General features: G+C 42.9%; 1 protein-coding gene across 2 annotated transcripts in view; it reads left to right on the top strand.

Annotated features, from left to right (window-relative positions):
• PDGFRB (platelet derived growth factor receptor beta) overlaps positions 1–25,363 on the top strand; it is a 75,166-nt gene that overhangs the window by 31,384 nt on the left and 18,419 nt on the right. Inside the window, exons 1-14 of one of the 2 annotated variants that reach the window (XM_081896862.1) lie at positions 2,476–2,617; positions 2,858–2,940; positions 6,592–6,864; positions 7,562–7,828; positions 8,352–8,498; positions 9,911–10,081; positions 11,033–11,225; positions 12,500–12,615; positions 17,528–17,654; positions 19,222–19,427; positions 21,255–21,349; positions 22,353–22,485; positions 23,363–23,467; positions 24,095–24,205. In XM_081896862.1, coding sequence (XP_081752988.1) covers positions 2,586–2,617; positions 2,858–2,940; positions 6,592–6,864; positions 7,562–7,828; positions 8,352–8,498; positions 9,911–10,081; positions 11,033–11,225; positions 12,500–12,615; positions 17,528–17,654; positions 19,222–19,427; positions 21,255–21,349; positions 22,353–22,485; positions 23,363–23,467; positions 24,095–24,205 — 2,059 coding nt within the window. In that variant the 5' untranslated portion in view covers positions 2,476–2,585. Of the gene's footprint in view, positions 1–2,475; positions 2,618–2,857; positions 2,941–6,591; positions 6,865–7,561; positions 7,829–8,351; positions 8,499–9,910; positions 10,082–11,032; positions 11,226–12,499; positions 12,616–17,527; positions 17,655–19,221; positions 19,428–21,254; positions 21,350–22,352; positions 22,486–23,362; positions 23,468–24,094; positions 24,206–25,363 lie in introns of those variants that run through there. The other variant, XM_081896863.1, reaches the window with a different exon arrangement.

Raw genomic sequence — 25,363 nt, 5'->3', positions numbered from 1 at the left:
AAAAATTATTATTATTATTATTATTATTTATTATTATATCCTCTCTTTGAATCCTATGGGAATAAAGGGAGCAGCTGCGCATAGGAAAATTGAATGAATAGGCATTTCCCTATAAATGAGATTCTCACTCCATTATATTTATACAGTTATCAAGCTACCATTGTGATATGAAGGTTAGTCCTTGTGGGGTATGGAGAAGTTCTCGTTTCTGTTCAGAAATAGTAATACTCTAATCCTATGCATACACATTGGGTTTAGTGTAACATACCCAAGTATGTGTACATAGAATGGCAGCCTAACTTTTCTGGAATTATCCATTTATTGTTTTACAACACTTACCCATAATGCATATCCATCATAATGGCTCACAAAGCACTTCACAATAATAAAATCAGGCTGATAGATAGATTCTCAGAGTGATAGATCTGGAATAGCAAGTCTTATATCATGTGTTGTATCAAGGAAGGTCCACCAGGGACGTAGGGTTAAGGAGATGTTTTTAAAAGACCTTTCCCCAGTTAAACTGGTGTTTCTGCTGCCACTACTTCTGCCATCTCTGGGCATGTGGTATCAATCGATCACAGTTCATAAAGCTATTACGAGCAAAGGTCACTGGAGTCACTATGGACAAGTGATGTACAAAAACCTCTGCCCAGCGTTCTTGCTGCTGATGGTTGTGGCAAAGAAAGCTCATGAGGGAGGAATCTTCTTTGCAGGCCAACATGTGTCCCTATAGTTCCATAATTCTAGTCACTAGAACTGTGGAATGATAGAATTATGGACGAATATGTCTTCTTCAAACAAAGTCTTTAAAAAAAACAAACCTTGCAAAAATATTCAGAACATACTTAACACAAGAAATATGATAAACAGATTGTATAAGCTGGAATCTGTAATGTACTAATCTCTGCATGCTGGAAAGGCACATATTTCATTTTGCTAAGGAAAACATATCATAGGAAGAGGCGTACAAATTACACCAACTGTGTATTGGAATTTATTTATTATTTCAGTGGTCTCATCCAGATAGGATTCTATCCCAAGTATTGGTGGTGGGTAGGGAGCTGGGTGAGTGATTCAGATTCCAGCAAGGCAAAGCCAGTTTCCAGTTCTAGTAAGCCAATGCCAAATATGGTAAGGGTCAAGTTCCAGCAAGGCAAAGTTCAAGCAAAGCAAGTAGCACCCTGGAGAGCTCCATGCAAAGCTCAGGCTGAAAGGTCATGCAAGCAAATTCAAAATGCTTCAATGGCAATCAAACACAAAGCGAGCCCTAAATAAAGCTGCAGCTCTTTCCGGGGTGGTGATCTCCCCTTCCAGTGCTCAAAGCCTCTTCATTTAAAGGGGTCTAGCCCAATTCAGCAACCAGGGGAAATGATGGTTTCACTGAGGCAATATGAACTCACCAGACTAGGGAGGTGCTGGCAACTCAGACTCTGCTTATGCTAAACCTTCTGGTGCAGTGGGAACATATGGCAATGATATTTCCTCTGAATCCCTGGCTTTGTTCCTTGAAGAGTCATGACAACTTTCAAAGAGTCATAAGAAGACAATGAATTTCTAATTGGCCACTGCGCTTAGGAAAGTTGGGGGCTTTTTTAAAATAGAATCAGTCACACACCATATCATATATAGGCAACAGCAAATCCATATGCAACCCTGCCCCATATATTTTAGATTTTTTTAAAAGAAAGGATTTTAAAGAAACTGTGAGTGTTAGAGATCAATCACATAACCAGGCGCAGCACACCCATGAGGCAAAAGTGCTGATCTCACCAAAACCTGAGAAGATATTGTGGAGTGCACAACATCTCACAAGATTTCAGTGAGATCTTGCTGGAAAACAGCACCACTTCTTCGGAGAAGGTGGCCTAGTGGGGGGCAGGGCAGGTTGGCACTTCCTGTTTTGCATTGAGCAGCAATACAGGATGCATTGTCCTGCTCATAATCGTTCACTATTTTAGTAAAAGTACCCTGAGTGGCATACTGAATATTCATAAGAACATAGTAAAAAGTACTACAGCCAGTTTCTAAATAAAGGGTGTGGCATCCATCTTCAGGCTCACTGTCTCATCTGTAAAGTGGGAATAAAAGGAATTTACTCCACAGTTCTATAATTTGCTAACTTTGCAAAAAAATAAAATCACTGTATAAACCCCAAGTGTTATGATTAGTAGTAATCCTCACATGTACAGGAGAAGTGTTGTTGCTCAGAAGACATATATAAAAATCAGATGAGTTGTAGTGGTTTCAAGCATACACACTCTGTACACCTACTATATCCAGCTAGTAAAATAAACTGACCCTTAGATGACGCAGGAAGTACCATGAGTCGTCACAAAGATGCTTCATAGCTCATTAATCTGGAATGCTGTGGTTATGATCCTATGCTAACCCTGTTCCAAAATTAAAGCTGAGGAATTATGAGCAATCCCTGCAGACTCTGTTTGGATCTTCAGCAATCACCATGCACTCAATACACAACCAACCTATAGTGTGGAGGAAGATAGCATAGGCTGGCTGTTCACCACCATTGATCCAGTGTATGACCAGTCCAAGGATTTGCACTTTGTGGACTTGCCTTCTGTATGAGGCTCGCTTCAATGTTCATTGTCAAAAGGTTGGCAGCCAAAAACCACATTGAACTTTTGATTACCTTGGATTTCCCTTGCTGATTTCCTCTCTCCACCTACACTGGTGGTCCCTGTCTGAGGCTGAGAAAGAGGATGTTAGCAATTAAGTCTACAGGGAGAAGATGTCTCCTGTGGAATTGCTAGTCACATTTGTAATCTCATGTTTTCTCCAAAGGAACTTGGGTATTCTCCAGCTTTCTCCTCACAAAAATTTGCTTTTTTAACAGGGCATTGCTTGCTACAAAAGGAACTCCCACGATGCGACTTCTGTTTTTGAAGATGCTCCTCTTCTTGCTGTTCTTTCTCACAGGTAAGCAAACACATGACTAAGTGTCTGTGTGAACTTCTCAAGGAATCCCCACGGTGCACAGGACAGATGAAGAGAAAAGGAGGTGCAGATATGGCAGTTCTCCTGTTGAGACATGTCCCCCCGTCTTAAGCCATGTGCATGCAGTGTTAGTGTGCAGACCCAGTAGCATTTAAATGAAAGACTTTTTCCCCCTCATAGGCTGCAACATGCTCATTTTTCTGTTCTTGTAGGGCAGGCCTATACAACTCGCAAAACAGGAATAAATACGCAGCCCACAATTCCCTTTATAACAGCTATGAGGAACTAGATTTAGGTTGCAGACAAAGGCTTGGATGAACCCAAGTATGTGCAATGTGCTTCTGTATAGGTAAGGGAGAGGCTAATTTTGCTTACCAGAGGTAGCCTGTAAAACAAGAATGGGGAGCCTGTGGCCCTCTAGAAGTTGCTGGACTTCAACCCCTTTAATCTCTGGCGATTGGCCATGCAGGCTGGGAATTGGAATCCAACAACATCTGGAGGACTTCAGGTTCTCAAGCTCTGTCTTGAAGGTTGGAGGCTTTCTCGAGCATGTACTAGTTTAATGTTTAAATGCTCCCTTTTCTCCCTATAGGGTGTTATTAATAGGTCGTCAATAAATGCCAAAAGTAAATAAACATCATTTATTTTGTTGTTTATTATTTATTTAAAACATTTATATGCCACCTCTCTTTAAAGTCATTTCACTGCCTTGTAAGTGAAACAATTCAAAATGATTCAATATACAATTGCAAACAATCTGATAAGAACCGCATATATCACAATACATAAAGAAAACGGGGTGAAATAGGCTGCTGCCACAGAGGGTCCAAAACCTTTAGGGAGATTTTAAGGGGCATATAAGGGTTGCTATCAGAAAAGGGAAGTTGAAACTACCCTGTGGTTTAAGCAGAAGTACCCACATGCTTCTCTGAAGCTAAACCAAATTAAAGGATTGTGGGGGTTTTTTCAGAAAGTTTAAGTCACTTTTAAAAAGGGATGCTTCTGGTGGTTTGCTGTACACTCTTCCAGCTTTTTTCAGATGTTGTGTGGTATTGCTTCAAAAAATTGCAAAATTTCATCAGAAGTGACAGTGGGATGAAAGAAATGTTTGTGTGTGCATAGTAGGGTTGTCAGCTTTTCATCATGTTGCTGTGTCCTGAAACACAGCCAGATGGGCAGGGTATAAATAAATAATAATAATAATAATAATAATAATAATTATTATTATTATGCAGCTTTATGTGCAAACATTAGCAGACTGGCACATCCACTCAGTGAAACATTTCGTTTGAAGTTGCCATTGCTGTTGGATGGACTGAGTTCACCTTGGTCGCTTATAAACTGCAATGTTTAAGGAATTCATTATTTGTGAATTTCAGTAGGAACTGATCTGATCCACATCTCCTGGATTATTATGCAGATTGGAGCACAGTTATCCCTCAGGCTTTACACCTTTCTTGGCTTAAAAAAAATACCCTAATGCATTTAAAGATGGAGAAATACATTTAGAAATGTGTGTTTTGAGGGGGGGAGTTTCAAAATGTATATTTATTAGAAAATACATTCAAAAATATGAATTTTGAATTATTTTAAAATTGGAGATTAAATGGAGAAATGGAGCACATGCAAACTAATACAGACCAGAAATAAAGTGATCTGTTCATCCCTATTTGCAAATTGTGCAGGTCTCTTATAGTGTTTTTCTCCTTCTTTCTACACAAATGGAAGATTTCTGGCAGAGGTTTTCTGGCAGCTGAAGAAGCTGTCTGTCTGACATCCTTCAGGCAAGGGACCTTCAAAATAAAGATTTTGTGCCTTGGCACCAAATGAAACAACATGAGTACCTTCACTTTCTTTACGCTCCAAGAGCAAGGCCAGAACTGCTTCCTAGATGCCCACGCTTAAAAGTTACTGCTTCACAGTCTCCACTGCTGTCCCTCAACATCCTGTTTTCCCCCTGCTACAATTACACCTTTTATTCATGTTATTTTGTAAATGTCCTGAGCATAGTAAGTCTCTGTTGTTGTATTTGTGGGGAACATTTTTTTTTTTATTTAGATGTGGGCAAAATATGTTTAAAAAGCAGATCAGGGTGGCTGTTCATTTGTTTTAAGACAACAACAAAAACAAAAGACTTTCAAATATTTTGGGTCCCTTTATTATATTTTTCCATTTTTGTTCTGTATTATTTCATTGTTTTTAACATTTGTAAGCCACCTCTTAATGGAAAAGCAGGGTGCTGAAAAGCACCATAAATAAATAAAGTAATCCATATTTTGGAAGCTCAGATTGATGAGTTTTGAAATCCTGGAATTGGCAGTTCTACATAGAGATATAGCCTGGTGATAAATCTGCAAGACTCTTTCTGTCTTTCTAAGGACAAGCTGCAGTACACATTTCTAAACGGAAGCATTTTGCACTCTCCTTTCATTGTCCTATGCAATGGGAAATGATTTGTGACTGTTGTACTTCCATGACCAATATAATAACTGTGGGAGCACAATTACACAATGAGAAGGAGGACAGTTAAGTGGAGTATAGCATATCCTTCTTATATGGCTGTTTCCCCTCTTTAGTAACATTGGGAAACCTCTCTGCAAAAGCTAGGAAGCTGGCAGCTGTGATGGGCTCATAGGAAGCAATTCAGGAAGACATTGTCTACCTTAACATTTCCGAAATTTCCTGTTGTGATTTTCCTCTCACATTTGGAACATGACTAGATCTATCCAACACAACCTGCAAATGAAATCACATAATGGAAATAAGTGTCATGGAAGACACTTCACCTTTTAAATACATGAAATGAAATGCAGCTTGTTCCTATGACTCTCCCCTTCTTCAACAGTATTAAAAAGCCAGAATCTTAAACATTCTAAGAGAAGAAAATATATGGATTATCCTGTGGCTTTCCTATGGCCAGGCATAGGCAAACTTGGCCCTCCAGCTGTTTTTGGACTACAACTCCCATCATCCCTAGCTAACAGGACCAATGGTCAGGGATGATGGAAGTTGTAGTCCCAAAACATCTGGAGGGCCGAGTTTGCCTATGCCTGCCTATGGCCCTGTGCTGATGTCTGACAGTGCAATCCTATACACGTCTACTCAGAAGTAAATCTTATTTAATGTAATGGTACCTGTCTCTTGGTAAGTGCGTAGAGGATTGCAACCTTAATTATCCATTCACACCATATAATCATCATTGAGTAAATCTGTGTTTTCTTTATAATGTTTGGTTTTGCCATAACAAAGCAATTAAGGACCAACACCAGGCTCTCACTTTTGGTTGAGAAATAGTAGGTGGAGAAAGAGGCCAATTATCTCATATATGCCTATGAATTTTTATGAAACATCTGTGATTGACCAGTGTGTTAGAACCACTAAAGCAATCAGGATTGCGGTTGAGCTTTGCATGCAATTCAAGAGTTAAAACAATGAATGCATTATTAATGATTAATATGCTGCTTCCATTTCTGATCTCACTTTCTGAATTCACCACTGCACATTCTACTGCCATGTATTGTAAGTTGCTTGGAGACCTTTGGGTAACAAGCGGCTAACAAGTTTTAACACCACCACCTCAGCTTCTGAACTGTGGGACTTTAGTGTTTCTCTTATGATTTGTTTTTCTTCAAGGATTGCCACAAACCAGCTCCCTGGAGATTTCGCCTAATGACCAAGAAGTCATCCTCAGCCTCTACAGTGATTTTTCTGTGACATGCTCAGGGCAGAACGAGATTTACTGGAAAAAGGACAGCAAACACGTATTAGACACTGGGCTGGAGAGAAGGGACAACACTTTTATTAGCGTCCTTACACTCAGGAATGTGACCGGCTATGATACGGGTGAATATTCCTGTCTCTACAAACAATCCGCAGAGGAAAAAGCCATCTACATTTTTGTACCAGGTATTGGTGATTGCAGTGCTTTGCTCCTTTTAAGTCTCTGGGTTGGTGTGCATGCATGGAGATCTGGAAGATTAGAATATATAGGAGGATGTTGAAGAAAGGTGACACGGTGATCTGTGGTGTGGTTTGGGCCTGTGAATGCTACAAGTTTTAACTTTATGGCATATGCAAGCAACAAACAACCCAAAGTCTTGTGAACAGTGTGCTTCTAGCCCCATTCCTCTTTTCTTTACCATGTCCAGTTTCCACAAAACCCTACCATCTCCAGAGATGGCCCACCTTAAAGAAATAATTTAACTTAGATATATATAATCTTCTTTTGCAACAACTCCAGTCTGACAAGAGGGAAACGCTGCTTTGTCAAGCTAGAGAGAAAATAGGACTGTAGTATTCCAATAACACTAAACCTGATGCTGAGTCTCTTCCAATTCATCCTTATTCTGTATTGTTTTTAATATTAATAATATTTTAATATTCAGTTGGAAGTCACCCAGATTGCCTGAGGAAACCCAGCCAGATGGGTGGGGTGTAAATATTATTATTATTATTATTATTATTATTATTATTATTATTATTATTCATTGTTCAGTTTACAAATGTCTTATGCCAGGAATTCATCTTTTTTATTATTGTTACTGAATATTATCTGTGCCGTTGCATAATTAATTGGTTTCTCTCCACCTTCTTCTACCTATAGACCCCTCTTTGCCATTCGTACCTAGCAGCCAAGAGGACACATTTGTTTTCACCACAGGCCATGGTGAAGACATTATCCCATGCCGTGTGACAGACCCCAACACAAGAGTGACCCTTTATGAAAAGAAGATCGATGACCCAATCCCCAGCACTTATTTTGCACAACAAGGCTTCAAGGGGTACTTTGAAGACACGTCCTACATCTGCAGGGCAACATTGGACGAGCAGGAGTTTGACTCTGAAACATTTTATGTGTATAGCATCCAAGGTGAACCTTTTCATAATACTTTCCTCATCTAATGTGGGCAAAGGAGTTGCTCTTCAGTCAAAAGTTACGGCCTTTCTGTACTGAAATACAGCAGCCTAATTTTGTGTTTTGGTGTTGAGTCTCATCCATTGAACAACATGTAGCAGATGAAGCCAGTCCACCCTCCTGCCCAAAGTGCAAGACAACCTTTTGGAAGTGGACCTGCTCAATTAAAATTGGCCATGTCCGTAGAGTGTTCAGTGTGCTTTGCACCTGGAACAGTTGCCTGATGTATTACTCCATTGTGTTGCCATATTTATTCTCCAGCCTATGCTGAGATTTATTTTTTGAGGTGGCAGCAGGATTACTCACATCTTCATAGAGAGAAAATGAAACTCAATGTGCAAAGGAATAATCATACAACAACCATGAAGCCAGCAATATGAACTTGGTGTACATCCCATGTGCAATTTCAGTCACGTGAATCTGTCCTCCTGTAATTTTGGCTTCTTTTCATACTAATTTGAAATTTCCCCTTTTATAGTTTCCTCTTCTCCTACCTCCGTCATCAATGTCACTGTCAGTGCTGTGCAAACTATTTTGAAACAAGGGGAAAATATCAGTGTGACTTGTGCAGTGAGAGGCATTGATCTGGTCAATTATACTTGGAGTTATCCTGGTCAGAAGGTAAGTAAATGGCCGGGGCGGTGGGGAGTGGCTGGGAGGTTTGTTTTGTCTTCTCGTCCAGACTGGACATAACACAAGTGATGGACTAATTGCCCTGTTGTCTTCTCTGTAGAAGGGTGGGCAGTCATTACAGCAGAGAGGCAACTGTTTGAGTGTAATAACTGGGCTACAAAGCCAAATGTGGATGCTCCCTCCCACAATCAGTAATAATTTTGGGACTGCATACTTATGCACACTTACCTGGGAGTAAGTCTGTTCCAAGAAGGCATGCACAAGATTGCACCATTAACTTGCTTGATTTTTTTGTGGCAAAATGCCCTGGGAACATGGTTACAGGGTAACATATAAATATTATTTAATAATTTGATGACTGAATACTCCATGAGCACCCAGGATAGGATGGAAATATTAATGAATTCATTAGTGAAGTGCCCTCCATTTCTGTTCACTGCCTTGTTACTTTAAAGGCAAAGGTAAAGCTACCCCTGCCCGTACAGGCCAGTCGTGTTCGACTCTAGGGTTGTGCGCTCATCTCGCTTAAGAGACCGGGAGCCAGCGCTGTCCGGAGACACCTCCAGGTCACGTGGCCAGTGTGATGAAGCTGCTCTGGCGAGCCAGCACCAGCGCCGCACACGAAAACGCCGCTTACCTTCCCGCTATAAAGCGGTACCTATTTATCTACTTGCACTTGGGGGTGCTTCCGAACTGCTAGGTGGGCAGGAGCTGGGACCACAGACGGGAGCTCACCCCGCCGCGGGGATTCGAACCACTGACCATGCGATCGGCAAGCCCTAGGCACTGAGGTTTTACCCCCAGCGCCACCCGCGTCCCCTGCCTTGTTACTTTATGAGATGGTAATATGTAAATACTCCTATTAAAAATAAAATATAAATAAAAGAGTTAACACAATCTGCTGCTTGAATAGAAGAATGGGGAAAAGCATACCAAGCTGCCTTACTTATGTATTAGCACACTGCCATGGTGCTTTCTTCTAAGGGCCTTTCAACATCAGATGTGTTGATATGTTAGATGGAAAATAGATGCCAAATGCAAGTGCCATATGAACAGCAGAGAAGTAATTTGCACATCCCTGAATGACTCCTATAGAGGCTCCTTTACCTATATATCAGTAGCTAGTAGTCATGATTGTTATGCTGTACCTCCACTTCAAGGGGCATTACCCAGCTTTCAGGCTTTGCATAGGCACCTGGTCATCCACTGTGAGAACAGGATGCTGGACTAAATGGGCGATTGGCCTGATCCAACAGGCTTATCTCGCGTTCTTATGCTCTTACCTTCAATCATTTGAGCATGGCTACGTGGGTTCAACAAACCCTTCGACACACTTGAAAAAACTCCTGTAATGCTAAGCGCTATTTACATCATGTAATCTTTTTTCCATTCTTCTGCAGCTAGGCAAGGAGGTAAAACCATGGACCGATGTTGGAACAAGGGGCAGTCGCGATACTAGTACCACCTTAACCATCCACAATGCAGAACTGGAGGATGAAGGAGATTATATCTGTGAGGCCACTGACACCTATCATGGGCAAAAAGAAACACAAAGCATCTTTATCAGAGTGATTGGTATGTTTGTATATAAAATTCCATCAGCCTGGTGAAATGTAATTAGATGGTGTTGAACTGACTCTATAAACCTTTTTGTGTGTGTGCTTTGATTATTTTTACAGAACTATTATCTTGTAAAGGAGTTGCCAACCTTTGTGGGGCCTGTAGGCACCTCTCCCTCTGGTCACTTATTTCCCTTTTCATCCAGGTCATACATCAACAGACAGAAAAGCATAAAACATGTACACTTTTCCATGGGGTCTGGATATCCAGTAGAGTTAAAGTAGATCTTCTTGACTGTATAATTTTCAGTGGGTTCCCCCAAAAGCTTGCACTGCTGAACTGTTAAAATCACAGATCTGGTGTTTCTAAGGAGCGCAAAAGCATTGTTCCAAAACACAGAGCCTCACACGTATTCATGGTTTTTATACTAAATGACAACAAAACCACCAAGAAGTCACAAGCACACCTATGTACACAAAGGTGACCTATGTTTTGATGGTGGTTTTGAGAGGAATTGTAAAAATTACAAGGATCCCTAAGGATCCATGCCTCAGATTCATGTTTTTGCAGCATTGGAAAGTGTCAGATCTGTGATTTTGTTGTTGTTTCCATTAAGAAACAGATGTGAGCCGTGACTTGATGGTGGGATGTTGGTAACCCATGAAAGAAGTGCAATATTAAAACCATCCGTTTTACTGGATCCAACATGTGTGCACATGCACTGTCTTGGAGACTCTGTTCTTTCTCTTTTCCCCTTGTGACACTCTACATTCTCCCCTTGCTCCCAGTTTTCCTCCAATCTCTCAACTTGATCCCATTTCCTTCCTACCCACTCAGTCACTTTGCTTTCTGTTCAGCTGTTCAAACTGCAGAACACATAGATCTGAAAGAGGAAGCTGGAAAGATGGCAAAGTCAAAGCCACTCTGCTTACCTGTGAATTCTCTCTCCCACTTTTTCTTATCTAGAGCATGGCTTTGTGACCTTCCACACTATTCTGAATGACACAGTGTCTGCTGAATTACATAAAAGCCACACCTTCCATGTGCTGATTGAGGCGTATCCAAGCCCAACCATCATTTGGCTTCAGAATAATCAGCCCCTGACTTCAGAGAGCAACAGTGAATTTGCCATCAGCACCAGGAATTCCTCAGAAACCAAGTAAGTGTCTTCTGTCGGATGAGCTAGCAAAATCAGCCAGGGAGTATGACCCTGGTTGCTCCTTCTGGATCTTTCTGTGGCTGTTAATGCTGTTCACTGCTGCATCCTCCAAGAACATCTCTGTGAGTTGAAGGCACTGATCTGTTGTGGTTCCGCTCCTACCTGCAAGACTAGTCTCAAAGAATGGTATTGGGAGTCTATGCCACACCCTAGCAACATAGATACAGGGTGCCACAAAGCACTCTTTTATCCCTGATGCTACTTAGCATCTATATGAAGCCGTTGGGAGTAGTCATCTGGGGCACACAATCCTCATCACACCCATCTGTGAGTCTCCATTAAGGCTGTGCACAAGTTGAACCAGTGCCTGCCTGGATGCAGTGAATGAGGGCTCACAAAATGAATCCTGTTAAAAGCAGAGACACTGTGTCTGAGTGGTTCCTAGGTCCAGGAACTGGGCATTTCACCTTTTCTAGAAGGGGTTGCACTGCTTCTGAAGGAATAGGTATGCTGTTGAGGACATTGGGAGTACCTTTGCACATGGAGGCCCAAGTCTCCTCTGTGGCAAAGAGTGCCTATCACCAGCTTCAGATGGTATATGAACTGTGCCATTTCCTGGGCAGGAGCCACCATCACTCATACACTGGCAATCTTGTTCAGAGAAAATGGCATCCATCAGAGCAACCAAGGTGAATTTCTGGCCCGAAACCTGACCTGAACCCAGATTGGAATGGGTCCAAATAATCAATTTCCTCCAAAAGTTCCTGCAGCTGAACCACTACTCCCCTCTTGAGCACCTTGCTCAAAAAAGGGGATCTTAGTGACCAATCAGTAGTTGTCAGGTACCTCAGACTCCAGGAACCATGTTTTCCTTCAAAGTGGCAGGGACCATCCCCTCATACAAAGATGCATTAACCATTGCCTGGATCCACATGGTCACACACACCCTGCCAGCCTGCATGAACAAACCAGGATGGGAAAGAGATGACAGAGCAAGTACTGTGACTACAGTGTGCTTCAAAAGCACTGTGGCTTTCCTTTTCTGTGTATAATTGGGGGGAAATTCCTACCTTGAAAGAAAGAAAAAAGTCTCTTTTAGCCCATGATGGGCAATTTTCTGGATTGCTCCAATAATTTCACAAGAGTCTTCAAATTTAGTTTGATTGAAGGGACTTGGCAGAAATGCCACTTTAACTGTAGCAGGTTTCGTGCTTCTGCATGAGCTGATCATCTGCTCCAGCATCTTAATTTACATAAGGTTCTAATTCCTCCAGGTACCATACTACTCTAACCCTTGTGAGGGTGAAACAAAGTGAGGGAGGTTTATATACTGTCCGAGCATTCCATGAAGATGACTTGAAAGAGCTCTCCTTCACCTTACAGATTAATGGTGAGCAGATTTCTTTGCAAAAATTTATCTTGCACTAGGAAATTATTTATCAACCCAGCTCATTTAAACAAAAGCAACACAAATGTCAAGGGCAGGGAACAAGCATTGTCCCACTGCCAAAGGGATTGACTCTGCACTCACTTCTGTACCACTGAACAAATGAGTCTCTTTTCTTTTCTTTTCTTTTTGCAAATATGCTTTATTGTTTTGAAGTACAAATACAAACAAAGCCATACCACAGTAAACAAACAAAAACCAATTGTAGGGAACAGCATTGATGATAGAGGCACACCAATAAAATCAGAGTGGTCCATATTTCACATCCCTGGCTCCCTCCCACTGCACTGCACTGCAGACCTTGCCAAAGACTCACATGCAAACCTGGAGGATTAACTGAATGCAGGTTTCTATTTGCAGAGCTTAGGAAAGGAAAACGTACTTTGTCAGACTGTTCTTGTTTCATCAAGTCTCTGACCACTTTGCTGTACTGTATTAAGCACTCAGAAAGTGTGGGTACATTTTTCATGCAAAAGTTACATCTGTGCTCATGTTTACTCTGGCATTTACTCCGCCACCACATGTGGCATCCATACACGTGGAGTTTTAGCATGCTTGAAATCAGCAGTGTGGTTGTGTATGGCAGTAATGAGTGAGTGTTGCACATGAATGGACCTGCCCATGTGGCAGGTGCTTTTTAACATGGCAGGCCAAGCATTCTAGAATGTTTTCATAGGTAAGTCCAGGCCACTCTCTCTTGGCCCTCTCATTCTGCTCTCTCTTTCACGGTGTGCTTGCTAAGTCCATCAGAATTGCTTTGCTGGATCAATAGAGAGCAAAAACCCTTGCAGATAACTTTGCCTCGGGACTTCAGAGACAAACACCCCATGGGAAACTCTGCTTCACTCCTGCGACAGAGGATGCAAGGACAAAGTTCTCCACACAGGTAAGCAAGGAAGGGGAAGTCCATGCCTCAAAGTACGAATTCTGTACATGACACGACACGACACAACATGACATACCTTCCATGTTCACAATTCCTCACAATGTTGGAAACTTCATATTGGTGAACAACCCTTCACAGCAGCAGTATAGAGACATATATAGTGGATTTGAGCTGTGGAGCCATACCTGCAATGCCAGCATTACTGCAGCATATCTGGGCAGCCCTACGACAAGTCAAGATGGCAGAGGTTAGGGCCATATGGATGTCCTGGTGGAAGTAATGGAATGCTGGTAGCAGTCCCACCATTGACAGCATGATCCTAATCTCTCCACTATCTCTCCACTATCTCAGATAAGCAGTGTTGGGAGGGTGGCTCCACCCCACCTCACCCATTGCCACTGCTCAGCAGATAGCACAAATTTATCCCACACAGGGCACACAGCATAAATAGGGAGGAAGAACTACACCAGACACCATGAAGGCAGCAGAAAGCACAGCTATTTCTGCTGGTGAAAACCAATCACTCATTTCAACCACCGCGGCAGCTGCTTCTGGCCAAAAACACATGACCTCTTTTTCTTTGCAGGATCAGGACTTGGCACATGAAGAGGAATAAACAGTAGCAGCAGCCAGAATTCCACTACAGCTCCCCTACATGGGATAGGTGAGTTTTGTTTCTGTGACCATTGACAGATGAGTCTCTGAATTCAGTTCTCAGGCATCTCCAGGCTGGGGGGGACGGGTGGGTCTGAGGCACGGGACGTGGAAGAGCACTAAGGTTAAAGCATCTTGTTTTCATCACTTGCTCACAACCACCTGCTGAGCATCTGGGCACCGGAACAAGATAGCTATTGACCATTACTCATCACTGCCCCTGTGTCTCTCTTTCCAGGTAACCCTCCAACAGGTGCAGATGCAAGTCTGGTTCCAAGTCCAGCAGAATGTGGACTGTGATCGAAGCCTGCAGCAAGACCTGCCACAACAACAGCTGCCAGAGTGAATGCAATTGTTTCCACACGGGATTACCATCATTTGCTTTCATAGTGTTCCTGTACCTGTGCAAGCTGCTTCACAGACAGCCATGTAGCAGGTGCAGTCACACTCTAGGATGTGGATGCAGGAACAGTGAAATATGTTCCTGGTACCCTGTTGTGTGTCATGCACAGGGCCTAGGAGCCCTGCTGGAACAAGAAAGTTGGGAACCCCATGTGCCCACCTTAATTTCTGAACCTATTCTCCCACTGTGGCTGTTCAATAAAAAATTGCTTGTTTGACAACTGTTTCTGTGTGATAATAACGCAAAGCAGAAAGGGATTTCCCTCCCCCCACACCTGTACCCACCTTCACAATGGAGCTCCTAATGGAAGAGGGTCTGTGGCAGGAATGAAGCACTTTTGGCTCTCCAGAAGTTCCTGGGAGGACGGCAGCTTCTATCATTCCTGGCCACTGCTGATGGGAGCAGGAGTTCAGCAACAACATATTGAGTGCCATAAGTTCCTCATTCCTAGCCTAAAGCATTAAACACCCCCACATCCCACCAGAGCTCAGGTTATGCATTGTATTCAGCTTCCGAATGGAGAGATGTAGAAAGTTGAGTCCCCTAAAGATCAGTATTGGGACCTGTGCTTTTTAACTTGTTATAAATGATCTGGGGTGAGCAATGAGGTGGCCAGGTTTGCTGATGATACTAAATGGTTTATGGTCATTAAAACAAAAAGATTGTGAAGAGCTCCAAAAGGACCTCTCCAAACTGAGTGAAAAGGTGTTAAAATGGCAAATGGAATTCAGCATAAGCAAGTATAAAGTGATGCATGTTGGAGCGAAAAATCTTAATTTCACAAATATGCTCATGGAATCTAAATGGGCAGTGACTGACCAAGGGCAAGAAGTCATAGTAGATAGCTCAATAAAGATGTCAAGCCAGTGTGTGGTAGCTGTTAAAAAGGCAAATTCCTTGCTCGGGATCTTTAGGAAAGGAATTGAAAATAAAGCTGCAGATATCATAATGCCATTATACAAATCTATGGTGTGATTGCATTTGGAATACCGTGTACCGTTCTGGCTGCCTCACCTCAAAAAACAAAATATGTTGTAGGTAGGATTCGAAAACAGTTCAGCAAAGGGCCACCAAAATGATGAAAGGGATGGAGCAGCACTCCTGTGAGAAAAGATTGTAGCATTTGGGACTTTTTGGTTTAGAGAAGAGGTGAGTCAGAGGCGACACGATAGTAGTTTATTAAGTGATGCATTGCATGGAGAAAGTGAAGTGGATAGAGAATTCCCCCCCCCTCCCTCTCTCATAATAGAACTCATGGACATGCAATGAAGCTGAATGTTGGCAGTTTCAGGATAAACAGAAGAAAGTACTTCTTCACACAGCACATAGTTCAGCTATGGAACTCTCCCAGGAGGCAGTGATGGCCACCAACCTGGATGGCTTTAAAAGAAGATTAGACAAATTCATGGATGCCTATGTTCTACCTTCATTGTCAGAGGCACTATGCCTCTGAATACCAGTTGCTGGAAATTGCATGCGGGCAGACCGCTTGCAGGTTTCCATGGGCATCTAGTTGGCCACTGTGAGAACAGGATGCTGGACTATATGAGCCATTGGCCTCATCCAGCAGGCTGGTCTTATGTTCTCTAGCAAGAGGACAGCATCCTGGTATCTCACCATCTCCCTGGTGAACTATACAATCAGACTGTGTGAAGACTCTGCTACATTAGTCAAAATACAGCATTATAAATACTTTATAACACTGTGGCACCGGATGGCGCTGTAGAGCTGAAATCGCAACTCAATGATATTTTCAATTGTGAGCTTTACAATGGTTTTTTCTTTGGCCTTTTTTTTGCAGATTGTTTTCAGAGCATTTTTTGTGTAGGTGTGTAGAATTCAGAGGTCAGCAAGGTTTATCTTGCCTGGGCCAGATCGGTCCCATGGAGATCCCTCTGTGGGCTGGATTGCATGTGCGCCTGCGATTTTCAGCATCTGCGCAGACGCAATTTTCGGTGCCGTGGAAGCGAGTCCCCGTGCCATGCTGCGCCAGTTTAGTGCAGCGCACGAGTGGGCAACTCACTTTGGGGACAGCTTGTGGGCCAGTCAAACAACCTCTGCAGGCTGCTTCTGGCCCATGGGCCTTAGGTCCCTGACCCCTGGTGTAGATGAAGCCTGAAATGAAGGCTAGAGGGGCAGATGCATAACAAGATCTGCTGGAGCAATAAGCAGCAGACAATGGAAAACCACATGTGGGTGAATAGGCTCAAGGAGGTGGGAAGGATGACAAGCACCCACAAGTCAGTCCATGGAATTACTTCCTCTGACTGGCTATGGTGCTTTGCTGTTCTAGCCTCTGACCTCCCAGCCAGTTCTACCACGTGACCACATGTAGGCTTTGAACCTGGGATCTAATGTGTGTTAAACCTACAGGGCAACAGTTCCATCTGGTGGCTCCTAAGGCTTGGTCTATATGACTAGATTCAAGGGTTGGGCAGCTGGAAGGTCACAAATGTCCTATGATGGGTGCTGCTCTGTTTGTTCTCTCTGAAAGTACACAGGATCACAACTATATATTGACACACACACCAGCATTAGCAAACTACAGTGCAGCAAAAGCACAGGATTTCTCTGTAACCAGTTGACTCACAAGAGCATCACAATTGTAAGGGCCATTTTCAATGAGTTTGAGCCCTGAAATTCATCACACGTGTAAATGCCCTGATTATTAGGATGAGAAATCAGGAAATGGAATGTTTATATGTACACCATCAAAATCAGGGACTCAAATTGGACTACTATGTTTCTGATTTTGGGTATTTATCAATAATAGTATCATTTGTAACACAAATGTTTCTTTCGGGTGGCAGAGGTGGGGGTTTGTTTTCTGAGACTTGTTTATTCCAACCACCTCCTTCCTACCTTTTAAGCAGCTCCTTGTTTTCTTGTGTTCTTTCCTCCAATATAACCAGTACCAGCAAAGGTGACCCATTTGAGAGAGGACAGCAACACGACCAGTGGGGAGCAAACGGTGACCTGCATCACAGAAGGAATGCCCCAGCCAGAGGTTGTCTGGTATACCTGCAATAATGCCAAATGGTAAGGAGATCACTTCTGAAGGGCCTGTTTGGTACATTTGTGCTTGGGACTTCCAGTAGCATGGGATGGAATTAAAATATGATGGAATAGGAGACTCAATAACTGTATAACACAGAGAATGGATTCCAATAGAATGATGCTACTCATCAAAGGATTGAAATAAGTGCATGGCAGATGGGGTCTGCAACAGAATGTTGCAATATTTTTCACCTCCTGATTGGATGGAATACTCCTCCTTTTCAGTGCTCCAGGCAGCCAGAACCTTCTCTAGCAGTTTATTCCATCACCTCTTGTTTGCCCCCGTTTTTCTTTTCCAAGTGACAGCCAACATTCTGTGAGTACTGATCATGCTCAGATCTTATTAGGCTGTTTTTGTTTTACTATGCCCCATTACAGGTTGTTTTTTTTAAAGTATTTTTTACTTCCGCAAACCTCACCTAAGCATGTCAATACACCTCTCTCTTCTTTATCAGTTTTGGCTACAACACTTGACTCCCCTATTATAAGGATTATTGCTTCCAGTGACCATGCTTTTCATATAGCTATTTTCACAGTTTCAGCACTCCAAACATTTTGAACTTGAATTATATACCTACATAATTTTATTTGTATGCTGCCTTTCCATAGTTCAAACCATGTTCAAGGAGGCTTACAACAAGGGGGGAAATACATAATTACAATGTAACAAAAGTAGTAATAAACAATAATAAAACATCAAAAAGTATACAACCAAACTGAACAATTTCTACATAAATCATCAGATTTAAAACATAGATATGAAAAATTAATGTCAATAATAGCAACAACAACACCCCCATAAAACCCTCAAACAATACCCCATCCAAGAGTCTGTTCAGCAGCCTCCGCTTTTGTAGCTGGAGTCAGTCAGGCCAGGTGGAAAAGGCCTGCAAGGCAGGGAGCAGGTTTTCTGTGACTCACAGCTAAGATCAGGGGTCAGCAAGGTTTACCTCACCTGGGCTGGTTCACTCCCACGGAGATCGCTACATGGGCTAGATCGCGTCTGCGCAGACATGATTTCTGGCATCTGCACATGCACAGACACAATCTCTGGCGCCTCGGAAGTGAGTCCCCACTCCATGCTGTGCCGGTTTAGCACAGCGCTCGGGGACTCACTGAGCAGGCAGCTCGGGGGACATTTAAATGACCCCTGTGGGCCACTTGTGGCCCATGAGCCGCAGGTTGCCAACCCCTGGCCAAGATGGTCTCAGGCCTTTTCAGTTTGCAGATCAACGCCAATAAAAAATGTTGTATTGCACTTATATCCTGCCTTCCTTCCCTCATGGAACTCATGGTGGTGCACATGGGGTTCCAAGGTGATCACTGACCAGATGCAGCTTCAGCAAGGGGGCTGAATCATGTACTTTCAGGGTCATACTCGATGTCGCACTGAATGTCTCCAACTAGACCTAGCATACAATCCTGTACAAACTTACTTTTAAGTAAGCAGGCACAGGACTGGGTTGCAGCAGTTCAAATGGAGCGTGAATGAATCAAACATCTGGAGAAGCTGGGCTGTTTCCCATTGGCTGATTATCTTCAACAACAGGTGTGATGCAGAAGCCACCAAATCCCTGGTGAATGCCTCTGAAGAGATGGTTCTGGAAACAAACACCACCTACCGAGATGATATGAGGATTTACATCGTGACAAGCAAGCTGCACCTCCACAGAGTAGATGAGCCGGTCTTCCTCAGTTGTGCTACTCAAAACCTCTTGGGCACAGATACTCAGAACATCACCTTGGTCCCAGACAGTGAGTTCCACAGCATGTCTTGCATAATACGTGTGCGTGCGTGCGTGCGCACACAGCAATGTTTATTTCAGCGTAGGATTGTAGGAACATCGTCATGTCCTCGACTTATGCCATATGTCCCTTCTGATATTCCTAGAATTATATGGCAGTGTTTAAATTAACTCACAGGAGCACAAGTTATAGAGGCACAGTAAGAGAAAATGAAGAGGCATAGTTCCAAAAGCAGATGGTGTTAAGTGAGTGAGAAAATACTGAACAGGGAGGCATGAATGTGATAAATGCATAGCCTTGTTTCTCCTATGGGTTCAGTGCCTGCAAAGCTTGCCACCACCATTCCTTTTAACTGCATTTATCCTCTGTGTGCCCCAAACCATAAAAGGTTTGAGAAAGGCAAAGGGGTTGGGAGTGTACAATCTTTTAAAATGTTTGTTTTCTCTGCCCCCCCCCCTCAATCCCTCACAGGTATATACAGAGTCAGGCTAATAGTGCATTTAGTTCAACATTGTTTACTCACAGTCTCACCCCGGGGTTTCAGGCAGGAGCCTTTCCAAGCCCTGCCTGGACATGCCAGGAATTGAACCTGGGACCTTTCACATGCAAAGCATGAGCTCTGCCATGGAGCTACAGTCCTTCCCATACTAGATAAGGCAGCAAAGCAACCAGCAACATACTACAACACTGCATTGTGTTTCTCAATCCTTTGCTGTTCTCTGTGGCTCTATATAGCTATGGCTTCTTTGGCTTCTTTGTTGTGTGATCACCACAACCCTATATGAGCTGCTCTACAAAACTCTGAAGGAGACCAGCGATGCAAGCTGAGCAATGAAGTTGAGTATGTGACAAAACAGTCAATGCGATTGTTTTGGCACATGCCCACACCCCAGTTATTCTTAATGTTCAATGACAATATACCACACTACTGCAGAGACTGATGAGAAGTAGCAGAGATGTCAGCCTGTGTTGAGAAATGGGGATTGGGGCATATGGTGGTGAGTCAGTCACTCAAGACATTCCTCTTGCTCTTGAAGACACGCCTGTTTAGAAAAGCACCAACGCATGGAGAGGAAAAAGCAAAATAACCACTTAGGGCTTGGAGATGTATATGCTCAGGTGTACATGCAGGGCAGAGGTCCTTTTCAGACCTTTTTATGAATGCATAGAGGTCAGGCACCTGCAGTCCCATTCCACCTCTCTTTCATGTTGTTGTTTTTTAAAATAATATCCATAATGGTGTCTTGTTGTGATCAGAGTAGGATGCCACAGATTATGACAGATATCTGAGGTGGCTTCCTATTATATATAAATAGTATTTGGCAGGAGTTGCAGGACCTTGGATAGCTCCAAGCAGGTAATTTACACTGATAAAAGTCGTGTTTGGGCATTTCCTTGGATATATGGGGTTGTAGTCAACTAATGTTTACTCAGAGAAGACTCACTGAAATGAATGGCCATGACTAACTTAAGCCTGTTGAATAAAAAGATAGTTGACTCCAACCCATGACCTTCAGAATCACACATACACAAGACTCACCTTCAAATGTCCCTGAGTGTCCCTGCACTGCCCACTCAGTTATCAACGTTTCCCTGTCGAGTGGGGAAGGTTTACAGGTTTGCTGATTGTTTCTGGTTTTAATATGAGGTGAGCCACTGGCAGTGTTTGTGCATTTTTGTTTTTTAAACAATGGCATATTCTTTTTATTTCTCTTAGTGTAAGCATTTCTAGCTGAAAAGTGGCTTTAAAATATACATCTAAGCAAATAAAATGTGTTTTGGTATTCTCTTGATTAGAATGGGACCTTATGTTTCTGTATACATTTAATGTTTCAGATTTGCCCTTTAAAGTGATAATCATCTCAGTTATCCTGGCCTTGCTGGTGCTCATGTTTATTTTCCTAGTGATCCTCGTTGCTGTGTGGCGAAAGGTAAGAGCATGCTTGACCCTTTTCTGTGTCTCAGTAAAAGTCCTATAGCGAGCCTGGTAGTGATATTATTTCCCTACTGTTAAGCCTTTTTTGAGAGAATGAGTTCAAAAATTTGGAAAAGGGCCTGAAGGACTAGGGGACAGATTCCTGACCCAAACCCCAGAGATCAGCTGGTATCAGTGTAGAAAATATTGAACCAGATGGACTAATAGTCTGACTTGGTGAAAGGCAGCTTTCTATGTTCCTATGCCCTTGATTGGTTGGCTGAGCAACCATGAAGCTTTAGCTATTCAGCTACAGGGAACCTCAGGAATCCAATGGTAATAGTTGATAGGCTGAAACAGTTCAGTTACCATATGAACTGTCAGTAGGCAAGGATTTAGGCATGCGCATCTAGAATAAGCCTGGTATATAAATAAGGAATTATTTCCAGAAAATCCACTAACGTCTGTAGGAGAATCTTACTCACCAGAGCTAGTAGGAGACACAATATATTTTACAGATTGTAAAACAATTTCCCCTCATTATGAATTGCCAACTTATTTTTTTAAAAAACAGAAAACAAAAAAACCCACCAGTTAGTAAAAATGGAAGGTTTCAGGAACCTAATGGACATTTGGAAATTTGGGGGAGCACTTCCTTTTGATAAGATGATAAATAACAATGGAAGTGTGGCTGCTTTCATGTGGCTGTTCCATGGTGGGCAGGTGGATAAAGCTATAGAACAGTTCAGGATGGCTGTGTCCACTTAAGCCTCACTGATTTCAATAAGAATTAGGTGTGCATAATTCTGTGGTCATTGTGTTCATAATGTCATCACTTCACTTGATTAGCCTTCCTGGAGAGGCAGAAACCATCCCTCGGATAGAGGTCTTGATATGTGGAGATTGGGAAAATGTGTGGATTTGCTTACTGAAAACTACATGGACACCTAATCTTGCCAGGCTTCTTGGATACCAACACAGCACAGTCCTTTCTAACACCTTCCTTTCCCTTTCCTTAGAAGCCTCGCTATGAAATCCGCTGGAAGGTGATTGAGTCAGTCAGCTCTGATGGACATGAATATATCTATGTGGACCCCATGCAGCTTCCATATGACTCCAGCTGGGAAGTTCCCAGAGACAAGCTTGTGCTAGGTGAGGGGAAGAACAGGCCATGGGAAAGGATTCGTGCTTAAATGGTTAGTGCCACTAAGCAGAAGAAGGGCAGATCTGTTCCAGGACTACTACCTCCATGTCTTGCTTGGACTACAACTTCCAATACTACAGGAAATGAGGAATGATTTTTGTAGTCCCTCGTAGAGCCACCTTCTTCAGTCCTCTGCATTTGGATACTGGAGGGTAGTACACAGAAAAAGCACTTCAAGTTTCCATAGCAGAATTCAACCGCTGCAGCACTAACTCAACTTCCAGGTAGTCAGTGCACCACTAGGGGGAACCAGAAAGCTGTGGCATACTATTGCGACACTTGTTCAGCAATAGCATTAATTTGCAAGTTGCTCCTGTCTTAGAAGGAGCGGTACAGAAAGACTCCTGCCATGCAGAGAAGAGGAAGCAGCGCCATGCAATAGCGGCTGGGGTGTGATCAGCAAATACACTAATGGGGATTGGTTCCCAATTATACTGAGGCCGCTAGGCACATATTCTCATAATCAGAGAATATGTAAAGAGATAAGCAGCTAGGAATGAGATGCTGTGGAATTTGCAATAAATTCCCCACCTAGCGGTCTCAAGTAGAGTGCATCCAATGTTGTTTAGAAGAAAGCGTGACTAGTGCAGGAGTCTTATCAGTCATGTGGAAACCATCTCTTGCCCAGACATCATAACTCCCAACTTTAGTCATTCCCCAGTGGAATAACTCATGCTGTCCAATCGTTCAAGTAAAGAGCTGAACATTTTCCATGCAGCTGTTCTGCGGACTCCTCCCATTACTGTTAATAGCTGGAAAGTCCTAAAGTTATGGTTTTCTTATGTTGTTCCTGATGGAGAATATGCCTTCATCTTCCTGCTGCAGGGCGCACACTGGGCTCCGGGGCCTTTGGGCGTGTGGTGGAAGCAATAGCCCACAGCCTGAGCCACTCACAGTCTACCATGAGAGTTGCTGTGAAAATGCTTAAGTGTGAGTTTGGAATCTTCTCTCCCCCTTGCTACCAAGTGTTCACACCCCCTTTCCATGCACCTTGTCTTTCTGATATATTTTCACCATCATCTGCCTGTGTCTTCAGTGTTCACTGGCCTTGCTCATGAGACACGCGTAAAAGCATGTCATTAAGCAAACTGTTTCCCCAAAGAAAAAATACATAGTAACCTTTAGCCATTTCCTGAATCCAAGGTGATGTGAAATCACTTGTGGTTTGTGGCTTGCTTATGTGGTAGCCACAATATAACAGTCCACAGTATGAAATACAGCCACATGGAAATCTACTTTTTGGTAGTGGCCAGGTGAGGTGAGTAATGTCTGGATCATACTGCAATCTATGCTCACCTGGATGTAATCTTTTTTGAACCCAATACTTCTGAGTAGTCACAATAAAGGATTGTGCTGTCAGCACTCAAGTGTATAATCCAGAGGAGGCTTCCCATTACCTGTTGTCACTTGTTGTCTCTTTCTTCCCACTTCTGATCATCTCTCTGTGTCTCTCCGATGTTAACATTTTTCTGAAGATGGATGTGTCTAGAGCACTCCCCCCCTTGTACTTCTAAGCTGCTGTTCTGCATTTCATAATTTGATCCACCCATCTTACAGCTACTGCCAGAAGCAGTGAGAAGCAGGCACTAATGTCGGAACTGAAGATCATGAGTCACCTTGGGCCTCATCTGAACATTGTCAACCTGCTTGGAGCCTGCACCAAAGGAGGTACCAGCGTCACGACTGTGTTCTTGTGCCCTTGCCTTTCTCTTCCCCTCCACGCACATTGAAACGTTTATCATTAATAGATCTTATTTTAACCTGAGAAAATAACAAACCTGCATTGGGGCAAGGAGAGTCAGGAGGGTCTCATGCTTTGCTGTTCCGTTAGCTAAAGTGCTGTTCCATGTGGTTGTTTTCCGGCAGGCGAAGAAAACCTGCCAATTGCCCTGCCACTATCCAAACCTCCATGTTATGGAACTGGTTCACCCACCCTCTCCACCTTTTTATTTTAGACTGCCCACCAGAATGATAGCCCCCCCTCCGCCCCGCCCCCTGTTGTGCACTTTTAATGGGTCCATTTTTATTTTGCCTTGATACTTTTAATTATTCCATTATTTTCAAAACCACATTTTCCTTTTCTCTCTCTAGGCCTTTAGTGCTATAGAGACTGATCTCACAACAAGACAAGTTAGACACAGTATGGGAGAGGCAGTTATTTTGATACAATGCGTAGTCCTTCCACACTTCCTGTTGCAGCTTTATGACAGCATTGTCACATTTTCCCCATTTTCAAAGCACTAAGTAGCACACCCATCAACTGCTACAGCTGCCAGTAGATGCTTGCATGCCTTTCTTTTTGGCAGTCCCAGATTCTCTCCCCTAGAGAATGCTCTGTCCCATTTGTGCCCACAGATATTCAATACATGACACTTATAGAAATGATTAGTTGTTTGGCCAGCCGGCTTGCATACTTATGAACCAGTGCTAGTGGAGGTCCGCACAACAACTTGTGCACACATCTATGCAACTCCTCAGAAGATGCCTCTACTTAATCTAAATAAATGAAAGCAGAAAATGTGAAATGCAAATGCAAACAGGCAGCCTTGAGCAACAAAAGGCTTGGTTCGCACACTAACCTAGCACGGGATCTGTGCTGTGTGGTCAAATAGCAGGCAGGAGGCAACATGCAAGGCAAGTGCTTCAGAGGGAGCACTTGCTTTAAAACATGTGGAGACTAAGCAAGCAATGTTGCTTTCAACTCTGATAAAGATATAATGCACACACACCTAGTTTTCACACTTGGGTGGTAAAATCTATGTCTAGCTGCACCACTGCCAGCAGGGATTCACTTAACAGAATATCCCTCCTGGCATGCATGTTTTC

This window comes from Podarcis melisellensis (genome assembly GCF_964234715.1).
Source record: "Podarcis melisellensis genome assembly, chromosome: 2".
NCBI classification, from domain to species: domain Eukaryota; kingdom Metazoa; phylum Chordata; class Lepidosauria; order Squamata; family Lacertidae; genus Podarcis; species Podarcis melisellensis.
This window is presented reverse-complemented; position numbering and strand designations above follow the sequence as displayed.